General features: G+C 37.3%; 1 protein-coding gene across 2 annotated transcripts in view; it reads left to right on the top strand.

The window, feature by feature from the left end:
- Positions 1–12,073, top strand: part of LOC107695057 (signal-induced proliferation-associated 1-like protein 2) — an 85,656-nt gene that overhangs the window by 56,345 nt on the left and 17,238 nt on the right. For both annotated transcript variants that reach the window (XM_016494843.1, XM_016494842.1), the window contains exons 5-10: positions 243–417; positions 741–844; positions 2,936–3,093; positions 4,868–5,453; positions 7,306–7,580; positions 11,136–11,360. In XM_016494843.1, coding sequence (XP_016350329.1) covers positions 243–417; positions 741–844; positions 2,936–3,093; positions 4,868–5,453; positions 7,306–7,580; positions 11,136–11,360 — 1,523 coding nt within the window. The remainder of the gene's footprint in view (positions 1–242; positions 418–740; positions 845–2,935; positions 3,094–4,867; positions 5,454–7,305; positions 7,581–11,135; positions 11,361–12,073) is intronic.

The raw sequence follows: 12,073 nt of genomic DNA, 5'->3' as shown, positions 1-12,073 counted from the left end.
TATATATATATATATATATATATATATATATACACACATATATACTGTATACTATATATAACTGACCACAGAATGCAGCAATTGGTCAGTCAGAATCAAGTATTCCAGAGAGCCATGTAATAGGTGTAATTAGGGCTTTAGTATATAATAACTGGTTCAGACTGAAGAGTGATACATAAAAAACTTGTCAAATATCATAACTGATTGAAACTGATTGAGTTTTTACTCTTTGTAAATTGTAGCTGAGTTACCAGCACAAAGCGGGCATCCTGTACTGCCAGGCCGGGCAGAGCACAGAGGAGGAGATGTACAATAATGAGACTGGTAGTCCCGCACTGGAAGAGTTTCTGGAGCTGCTGGGTCAGAAAGTCCGACTGAGGGGGTTCAACAAGTACAGAGCACAGCTGGACAGCAAAAGTAAGTGCTGCTGTCACGATGATATCCTCAAAATGTTTGAACGTTTGATCCACTTTCACTGCTGTGAGTCTTTGACAAGCCAGAAAGCTGCTTGGCAGCTTCAGGTTCATTTCTGAAATGGGTTTTGTTAATACCATATTTTTTCTCAGTCAGTGCATATAGGGCATTGGACAGTTTCTCATAATCTCTTAGTCTGTGCAGATGAGCCATTTGCAAATTAATATTGAACTGCAAGAGACTAGTATTTCATCATCAGTGTATGTGTCTTTTCAATTTACTGCCTTTATACTGATGTGTGTGATATAATTGTATCTTTTCTGCAGCGGACTCCACTGGCACTCACTCTCTCTACACCACCTATAAAGACTTTGAACTGATGTTTCATGTCTCTACAATGCTGCCCTACACACCCAACAACAAACAACAAGTGAGTCTGACACATTTCATAATTATTCCATTCTTTTCATTTACTCATTTACTCAAGCCCATATGACTTTATTTTTTCCATGGAACACAAAAGGAGATATTTTGAAATCATTTTGATAAAATGTCTGGTCTGTTAGCTATTACATGACTTTAGAAATAAATGATCTTCTATTGTATTCTATGGAAGTCAGTCATACAGGTTTGGAACTACCTGAAAGTACGCTACCATTCAAAAGTTTGTGGTCAAAAACGAATACCTTTATTCAGTAAGGACATTCATTTGATCAAAAATGACAGTAAACGTAAGATATGTATTTCAAATAAATGCTATCTTTAAAATGTTCTATTCAAATCTGCTTATTAGAATGACTTCTGAAGGTTTGTGTGAAACTGAAGACTGGAGTAATGGGTGCTGAAAATTCAGCTTTGCTATCACAGAAATAAATTACATTTTAAAATGTATTAAAATAATAAACTGTTTATACTGTAAAAATCTTATTAAATATTAAAACAAAAATCTGACTGACTCCAAACTTTTGAATGGTAGTATAAGTAACTGATGACAACATTTTCATTTAATGGTATATTTAACGTGGTTAAGTGCAATTATAATTTTTTATAATATTACTGCAAGCGAAAAAGCAGATAGTCCAAGATATATCAGCCGTCCTGCTGATTTATGCACACTTGAACATGCACCTGCGCGAATGAGATTCGGGTCTGATCACTTACTCATGCCTGTCTACACAAAACTCTTTCAGCCCTCGTCAGCTCTCTGTTCAAGTGGCTGGTCTTGATCTGTGCATCTTTACAGACCTCGCAGAGCCTAGACCAATTGTCCTGCATCCTGCTAATTGTAAACACTTCAGCGGACAGGCCACGTTGTCATGGCAACCGTCTGAATGCCTCATCTTTAAAAAAAAAAACGCTCCCTTACCAGTTGCCCAGACAAGGCACAGATTTGATGTCTTAAGTGAAAAGCAGGGACATATCAGGGATAATTACGTAATTAGGAATGTGTCATTTTCCAATGCAGTTCAAATGTGAAAGGCTGTTCTTATTTATTTGGTGGAACAAATTAAAAAAGATTTATTTCCTTCATCCGCTGTACTTTTCAATGGGCGGAACAATCCTAATAGAGTCTGCCGCAGATTAATTTACCACAATAGCAGCTTTCTATCAATGACTTCCTGAAATCCCCATGGCTACACTGAGCTCAGTCAGATAATAAAATTGAGATTTGTGCTTTTAAAAGAAAGCTGTTTTTACAGAATGAGTAGAAAGAGAAGTAAAGGAGCCCTTGCCTGGTTCTGTCTGGCTGATTTGTGGGATTTGTTGTTTTCTGTCCATTGGATCATGGTCCGATAGGGATTATCTTGGGAAATAAGCAGGTGAAGATCTCCACAGCTTTGAGCTTTAAAGTCAGTACATCTCTGATCCACTTTTTTTCCTTTGGTGACAGAGAGATGAGCCCAAGGGATATACAGTAGACTACAGCTAAACCTTTAAATTTACATGTGAATATCACTTGCATTCATGTAGAACATTATATTATGCTATTGACCATTCTGAGTGAGCTAGGTGAGGGGAAGGAAGTGGATGAAAAGGAACAAATGTAAGAAAGGTGAGAAAGGAGTTTTCCCGCATCTTCTCTCAATGAGATGTGGAAACAGGTGTCTTTATGTTAATAGTTAATACACTGTGATCGTATTGTCTGTATCTCAGAAGATAAAAGTGTCTGAGGCTCTTCACGTCTTATAACATTTACACATTACTTAAGCTTTCTTACAAACAGTTATTTAATCAGAATGCCGTAATTACTGACTGACTATAGTTAATTACATGTGGATGTTTCTGTTTTTTTATTTTTTATTTTTCATTTATATTAAAATAAAATCTTGGATTTTTTAAAATATTTGATTTTGTTTTATTATTTTATTTCTCATGTGATGCATGTATTTGCACTTTTGGATAGTGTGTTTGAATTTATTTTTGCTTTAGGTTTCTGATTGTATGGCATTAACCGTAACTAGTTTATTGTTAAAAGGTGCACTATAATGACTTTCTTCATATTATCTGTTCCCCTATCCAGCTACTGAGGAAAAGGCACATTGGAAATGACATCGTTACCATCATTTTCCAGGAACCAGGAGCTTTTCCATTCACACCCCAAAACATTCGCTCTCACTTTCAACATATCTTCATCATTGTCAAAGTTCACAATCCTTGCTCAGAGCATGTATGTTACAGGTAAGATGTAAAATGTCAATTACTCCTCATTTTTAGCCTAGCCTGTAAAATAAATGCTTCTGTTTGACAATAAAGATGGTGGTTTAATTTATACATGTCTTAGCAAAAAACTGTATTTATTTCAGCAAAGTCATACCCAACCCACCCTGAATAAATCCAATTTTGTAAATGGTGGTGGTGGGGGGGAGCTTGGTGACAGTCAGGTTTGACCTCTCAGAACGATAGGGAGGATTAAAGGATCAGATCGAAGGGAATTCAATTTCCAGTCTTATTTACTCAGTGTGTACCTCTTAAGCTTGTTCAGCGTAACATTGCAGAGAGCTGAGGGAGGCTGGAACCTAGCTCAAAGCAAAATTGCCTATCTCATCTTCTGAGCAGATCTGTGAGAGACTACTGCAGAAAAATTTCTGAATTGATGTCAATGTTGAAGTCAAACGGAAAACCTTTCTATGTATTTTTCTTTAAGGGGCCATGTGCTTCAGACTATTTTACATAAAGTGAATGTACTATCTCATATCCCAGCTTCATTTGTGGAGATAGATGTAAGCCATTTATAGGCTGATTGGATTAATGTCCCAAAAAAGGATATATAAAATAAATATATTAAAATATATATAATATCTATGTGGAATATCTAATTTGATACCTAATATCTTTGTGGAAACAGTGATTACATTTTTCAGGATTCTTTGATGAATAGAAAGTTCAAACAGCATCATTTATTTCAAGTGATTAACGGGGTCATATGTTTTCAAGTTTTCATTTCTCTTTGGAGTGTTACAAGCTGTTTGTGAATAGATAAGATCCTTAAAGTTGCAAAGACTAAAGTCTTAAACCCAAAGAGATATTCTTTATAAAAGTTAAGGCTCGTCCACGCCCTCCTAAAACGCCTCGTTTAAACACGGCCCCAACATGTCTACGTCACATGTGGGAAGATTTGCATAACGCCGCCCAAATGTTCACGCAAAGAAAGAAGGCGTAACTTTGATTCTCGCTGTAACGTTGTTACCGTCACTGCCGTGACGTGGAGACGCTGTGTGTTTCGTTGTGAAAGCGAAACTACTTTGTTTGGTCTTCCAAAAGAAGACACAACTGGAAATCAGTGGTTAAGTTGTATTTATAACACTGTTCCAGAACAGTTCAAACCAAATATTCAGATGTGTGCAACGCATTTTACGGAGGACGAGGACTGTTTCCTGGGAGAGTAGCCTACAATGCCGGTATTCCGGTGAATTCAGTTCCCCTGTTTCCCCTTCGGCGCGCATGCTGACCACAGTCTATGATGCTGACAATTAATGCTGACTCACAGACTGTAAGTACATTTTCATATTTAAAGGATTTGCCACTGATGATTCAAACGCGAGTTTTGAGCAGTGTAGAGTAGCGCTTGTTGTTTGTCGTTTCTCCGATCACAAATGCAGACATGGTTTTATGTTTACGCGGTGCGCGATCCAACGAAACACGTATGGTAAGGGGCGTAACATTTCCGTCACACGCTTGAGGTATTCGGCCAATCACAACACACTGGATAGCTGGCCAATCAGAGCACACCTCGCTTTTCAGAACGATGAGCTTTGTAAAAATCGACGCGTTTCAGAAAGGGGGGCATAGAGGAGAAACAATAATGTACAGTATGTGGAAAATAATGTGTTTTTTGAACCTTAAACCGCATAAACACATTTCATTACACCATATACACAAAATAATGTTCTTTTTTAGCAACATCATATGACCCCTTTAAAACTAATTTCATTGTTATTTCTTTATTCATTAGCATTGCAGTTGCCAGATCCAAAGATGTGCCTGTGTTTGGACCTCCCATACCCAAGGGAGTGATGTTTCCAAAGTCTGCTGTATTCCGGGACTTCCTGCTGGCTAAGGTGATCAACGGCGAAAACGCAGCCCACAAGTCTGAGAAGTTCCGTGCCATGGCGACGCGTACCCGCCAGGAATACCTTAAAGATCTAGTGGAGAACTTCACCAGTGCAACGCCTGTGGATGCCTCGGGTGCAAAATTTAGCTTCATCAACCTAGGCGCCAAAAAGAAGGAGCGCAGCCGGCCAAGGAACAACGCTCATCTGTACAGTACGGGAGCCATCACGTGGTCGGTGGTTGCCCGGGACAGTTGCCAGTCCACTGATATTGGTTGTTTGCTGGCCATCTCCAGAGAGTTTGTGGCGCTCATTGAGGAAGCGTCCCGGGAAGTGGTTTTCAACTGTTACTGCAAGGACGTGATTGGTTGGAGCTCGTCCTCAATGGTGGGCAGGGTGAAGCTCTTTTACGAGTGCGGTGACTGTGTGGTGTTTTCCGTGCAGGATGGATGCCCAGAGGAAGTTCGAGAGGTCGTACAGCGATTAGAGGTATGAGTAGCCAATTCAAGATCAAGTTTAATCTAAGCTGAATCTTACACCAAGCTTGCCTTTTACTGTGAATAAGTGAGCAGTGTTGGTATAAAGGATCAAGTTTCTCTTGCAATCAGGGGCCAAGGGTCAATGTATTAGCATTAGAAAGGTAGAAAGACCATGTTAGAATAGATGACCCTACCTTAGTTTACCTTAAGCTTGCCAGAACGTTCACTTTATTCACTCTGGGATAAATACATACATCAACACACTCCTTAATAAAACAATATTAATTCCACTTCTTGCTTTATTGCCGCCCATTCATGCTCAGTTGGTCCAGACATGCAGACTCACACTTTTTACAGTGCACTGGAGGGTTAAATGGGTGTACTGCTGTTTAAGTTGATGGACCCAGTCAGCATGTGTGGTCCATTCTCTTTGTGAGATTTGACAGCTTGCCCCCATTTGGACGCAATGACTTTCATTGATTAAAAACAGTTGAAACATTCTTCAAAATATCTTTTGTGTTATGCAGAAGAAAGAAATGAATTCCGGTTAGGAACAACATGAGTTTTCATTTTTGGGCAAACTTTCCCTTTCATATGACTATGTGTGGTTTATGTCTTTTTTTTAAATGCAATTATTGACTTTTTACGTATTTTATTAAAAGTTTGGTGGCAAAAGAATATATATATATATATAATATGGGAATATGGTTTTGTGTGGTAAAAGCGAAGTTATGTCTGAATTGTTGAGCAACAGATACTTTCTAACTAAAAAAGGAAGCTTATATTTCTTTTTAACCACCTCGGTCTCTTCAAAGTGCTTTTGTTGTTTTTGTGGGTGCTTAGAAAAGGTGCCTTTGGGCTCTTAGTAACTTTGCAGAGTCAGAGTAATATCAGCTTACCCGAGGTTTGCTTAAAACTGTTTATTTTCAGATCAAGTAGTTGCATTGCAGAAGGTTTAAGCTGTTATGTCCAAAAACATGTTTGTTTTAGGAGTCAGGTGTCAAGATGCATGGAAAATCTTCTTAAGAAAGAAATTAAAAAATTTCTTAAGATAAATTCCAAACAGTTTCTAAGAAGTTCTCACATATTTTTTTAAGAACTTCTTTAAAAAAAAAAAAAAAAATTACAGGCTTTGGCATTATCTGGTTTGTATTGCGGTTCTTTCTGAATACTCACTGATCAGCTCAGAGGCTGTGTTTCTGAATTATGTTATGATTATAGGCTTACATTAAAATCCCTAATTAACTTTATTTCAATGTTTTTGTTGAGTTGTTACTGAATTTTGAATTCAACAAAAAGTCACATGATGCAATGATGTCACTTTAGAGAACTTGTGCACATCCCTAGTAGTAGTAATATGTATTATATGTAGCTATTGTTATGTTTTAATGCTTAATTACAACAATTTGGAGAATAAAAATATTTCACATAACATCTTTTGGGGTTAGGTTATCCTAACTTTAAGAAATTATTTCTTAATGCTTTTCAAGAATTTGAAAAAGAACAATTTCAAGAAGTATTTTTGGGAATATAAAATATTCTAAATAAGAAAATAAGAAAACAGTTTAGAAGAATGTTTAGTGAATCCGGCCCCAGGTTGTCAGTTTGGGTTGTAGGAATGTGCTATTCATGAGACAACCAGTCTGTTGTGTTCTCCCATGTTGCTTTGACATCGGTTAATTTCATCCTTGAGAGACCTGGCTTCAGCCATCATCTGTATCTCTGCGTACCTGCTTACGCATCTGCATGCTTACATGTGCAGGACCTTCTGCCCATTATCACAGCACAGGTTTTATCTTAAGTCGCTGAAGTGACAAAAAGCCCTGTTTCAGATGGTTACAGTTTGTATGTTTGTCCTGCAGATGGTCACCAGGGGTTGTGAGTCGCTAGAGATGATCCTGCGCAGAAATGCCCTGGGCCAGCTGGGCTTCCATGTCAACTTTGAAGGTGTGGTAGCCGATGTGGAGCCATTCGGGTTTGCCTGGCAGGCAGGACTTCGCCCAGGCTGCCGTTTGGTTGAGATCTGCAAGGTCGCTGTTGGGACTCTAACTCACGAGCAGATGATTGACTATTTGCGGACCTCCACACCTGTTACGGTGGTGGTCATACAGCCACATGAGGATGGCACCCCCAGAAGGTACAGTTTGTTCTCCATCTTACATTGGCAGAGAAGCTAAAATGTGAAAAAATTTAATAAAATGTGAAGAAATGTTCATGTTCATATTGCTGAATATCTTTGGCATGTTGTGGCCACATTTACTGCCCTCAAAATTGAACCTTTATCCTCTATTAAATGTAACTCATGGACAGATGGGCCACACCAGTTTCTCATGGGTTACAGAGGTCATGTCCTGAAGAGAAGATTAATCCTCTTGAAATAATCTGTGAATGATATTATCATAGTCCGCAGTTTTTTTACATGAAAGAACCCACTTACAGCAAACTATCATGAAATAGAAAGTGACCCAGAACCCTGTCGAACTTTGTTGAACACGTGCCTCATGTTCTGTTTGCTCATTTCAGAAGAGCCAAGGGCTTTACCAGGAACATCTGAAGGCAGAGATTAAAGTGGCCCTCTAGACTGTCAATAACTGTATTGACATTTATCGCCTCCCTGCAAGGCATAAAAACCAGAGATATCAAGCGCTCGGTGCTTTTTGTAAACACAAAGTTGTAGAGGATTGCTTGCACTTCGGGTTGGCCTTAACTGCGTTATATATATGTATCTTGGGCAAGTCGTTTTTTAGAGAGCTATAGTTAACTGAAGCATTCCCGGACAAGTCAGGGTTGTATTTGGTTACAGATCAGAGCAGTGAGTTTAAAAGTAATGTTCCAACTGGATAGCATTTAACAAAAACATTTGTTTTAAACTTGTAACACCCTTTTGAGTGCAAAGCAATGGACTAAAACGAATTGTAGCACCTTAGCAACAACATAGCAACACACTAAAGCTTCTTGTAGCACCTTAGCAACTACATAGCAATGCATTAAAGCCACTCAGAGCAACTGCAAAACTCCTATTTCTGTAGTCTTAAAGTCTGCAGTCTTTAGAGATGTCTTGAACTTGAAACAACTAGGCGTATTTTTTTCATTCACAACACTTTGTTTGTAAGACATTTCTCAATTCCAGGAATTTGTGTGTGAGAGTCTAGGAGTGTGGTGTTCTTCATTGAAGTACTTTTTGAAGTACTGTATTGTAGAGGCTGTGAGAATCTGTCTTGAGAGCCCATGCTGGTTCCAGCTTTCCATTCAAGGAGATCACCAGAGATACTCGTTTCAGAAGTAGTTTGGTGCATGTGGTCGGAACAGAGTGGATTAGATCGGAAACGCATCATTAACCATCAATGAATCCTGCTGGCATGGGCCGGACTTGTGTTAATTTTCTGTTTGTTTTTTTAGTTTCTCCCTCTCTAATAACACACGCACGCCACAGATAATCACAGCATAATACAGTACATCATTTTTCTAATACCATTTGTCATCTAATTTGTGGATGTGTCTTTTCTCTTGCCAAACAGCTCTGCAGTGATTATCATTTAATACATTTTGCCAATTTCACTTACAAGATCTTCCGTTGACACAAAATTTTGTATTTCACTAGCTGACTAGACTGACTAAAAAAAAGAATGCAGATTAATACATTGGAATGGATTCATAGAAATAGCCTTGCTCTAAATACAGCTCACAATTATGTGGGGTCCAAAAGCCTGAGACGACTGGTAAAAATGCTTCTATTTTGCATTTTTCTCATTTAATACACTTTTTTTTTTAATTACAAATGATGTTATTAGAATAACATTTTCAGTGGAAATTTGAATTTGAAAAATTAGCATGAAATTCAGAATATGTTAGTATTTGGTTACATCTGACCATCTGGAGAAAGGAGTCACGTGATTAATTTCATACATTTGCTTTAAATGAATCCAAATCCTAAAAGTTTTCAGGTTTAACTTGTTTTTGAACTCCATATTTTTGACTGTTGTCTCAAACCTTTGGACCAGTGTTAATTTTGACAGGCATTTTTGATTTAGTCTTAGTCTTCATCTTGAGACGAAAATGCTTAATAGTCTTAGTCACATTTTAGTCATTTGAGTCTTTCATAGTTTTAGTCGACAAAAAGTCATTGCATTTTTGTCATCTTTTAGTCATTACTTTTAGTCATTATTTTAGTCAAACTGTAGTTATCAACATTTATTTTGGTAGCTATTTTATATGTAGTTTTCAAACAAAAATAGTCATTAATTCTTCTCTCTTTAGACCAAATCAATTAAGCTTATGAGAAATTTGAATCAATGATTGAATTTGGAAAAACTTGAATAAATTATGACAATTTTCATTTTTGGGTGAACTATCCCTTTAACAGTAGTGAAAAGGGAGCAATTTATAAAAATTATAGTTGTTCATATATAATATAGATAATATATATAATTTATACATTTTGAAAAAGAAGCACAATAGGACAAATACGAAAGAGATACAAATTAAACTAATTTTTCAGATACAGTAGATTTACTTAACATTTGTACATTTATTTAACATCTTTTGTTGGTTAACATTAATGACAAGGATAGGTACTTAATTAGGAATGCTGTCCCTTTAAGATGGAAGGCATGCATGTAATACTGACCTTTTGGCTCTGACCTGTAACTCGGCTGTCATAATAATCCTCATTCTTTTGAAAGGAGCAGTCTGCCCCCACAATGCTGATTTCAACCTCTCAGCCATTTAAAGGCTAATTAACTTGGAAAAAAAGCGATCTATCCAAAAATCAGGTTAATCTATACTATGGATGTGATTAATCCCTGCAGGCTTTTCTCTAATTAGATATGTTGTTGGGTACATGTTGCACTATTGATATAATGCAAGTTGTTTCTAAGTGGAGATAAACACCGGGTTAGCTCATGTAGGCAACATGAAACAACATTGTGGTTGCTATCACAAAAGCGCTTACATCCTTCATACAGTATCTGAGAAATCAGCTGATGATGCCAGTAATACTGGATATATGTCATGCTGCATTGATTATCGGAGCAGGAATTTCTGCTTGCTAACCTGTAGAGAAAAGTTAATGTGACTCAACCTAAAAACGCAAACCAGTTTATGACCGTTCTCCATGTTCAAAAGGAGTCACTAAATAACATACTTTGTCACCTAAGTCATCAACAATAAAATGTGCCGATTTTAACTAACAATCCCCTTGTAAAAAAGAACTGTGATGGTATTAAATGGAAATACAGTAGTAAATTAACATACAACATGATATTGAATGATTATTAAATGCATGTACTACCGTTCGAAAGTTTGGGGCCAGCAGTTAATACTTTTATTAAGCAAGGATGCATTAAATTGATCAAAAGTAACAGTAGAGACATTACAAAATATTTTTCAAATAAATGCTGTTCTTTTCAACTTTCTATTTATCAAAGAATCCTTAAAAAAAATGTATCACGGTTTCCACAAAATAATTAGTGTATTAGAATGATTTATTTTAAATTGTAATATTTAACCGTATTAGTGATTTTTACTGTATTTTTGATCAAATGAATACAGCCTTGAGGAGACTTCTTTCAAACGCTTTTGAATGGTATAGTATTTACTGTATAAATATGATGGTGTTACTTTCATACATATCCAAAAAAACATTGTAACAACTCTAAAAACCCGTTGTAATTTTCCTTTCTGTGTTTTTCAGAGGTGCCTCAGAACTGCATCGTGTCCCCTACATGGAGTACAAGACTCTTGGTCCCGGGCCTGGTTGGCACAGGATGACTCACGTTCCCCAGGGGCTGCCGCTGTCTCGTGTTTCTCCCACTCAGGGTCCAGATCGACCCTCCCCGAGCCAACAGATGTTCCAGTATGCCCAAGCTGCCATTTCACGTAGCACTTCTTTTGATAAGAAGTACCAGGATGGATCCAGGTCAGATAAATGTGACTATGTCATTCCAAACACATATGCTGCTCTTTCCTACTCATACAGTATATACCTGTAATTTCACTCGTGTATCATATTGTGATCCAACTCTCATGATTATGTAAGGAGATACTAAGGACGCAATTCTCATGGAGTGCAAAGTGGATTGGTTTGGTTTGTGTAATTGATCCCGTCATATCCGTTGCAGTATGTGGGTCATTCTTACCCAGGATTTAGCTGTTTATTTGTGTATGTGCACGTGCATTTGCATGTGCGTTCAATGCATTGATTTCTTCAAAAAAAATGTCAATTATGTCCTTAGGCTTTTTCTGTTCTAGTCTGTGTCTCCTGTCATGGTTCATATTCAGAATAGATAATTCCCAGATTTTCAATAATGCTGATTGATCTGAAAATCAGTTTTACATGGACAGCTAAAGCAAAAATGCCTGAAGTCAGATACAAGGACAAACATTTTTCTGGCTCATATTACTTCATGAAAATTGATTAAATTATGTCATATTATCTCTGTAAATAGTGGACTGTCTTCGGAAATGACCAGGTCACGTTTCACTTCAATGCTAAATTAAATTTGGTCTGTTCTTTATTTAATTTTTAATGTTCACTTACTGTATTAAGTACAGTTATATTAGGACTATTTTAGTTTTTACATGTAACATTATTTAAATTAGAGTTAAGCCCCCCCCCCCCCCCCCCCCCCC

The sequence above is a fragment of the Sinocyclocheilus anshuiensis genome, unplaced genomic scaffold (assembly GCF_001515605.1).
Source record: "Sinocyclocheilus anshuiensis isolate Anshui unplaced genomic scaffold, SAMN03320099.WGS_v1.1 scaffold26, whole genome shotgun sequence".
NCBI lineage: Eukaryota > Metazoa > Chordata > Actinopteri > Cypriniformes > Cyprinidae > Sinocyclocheilus > Sinocyclocheilus anshuiensis.
This window is presented reverse-complemented; position numbering and strand designations above follow the sequence as displayed.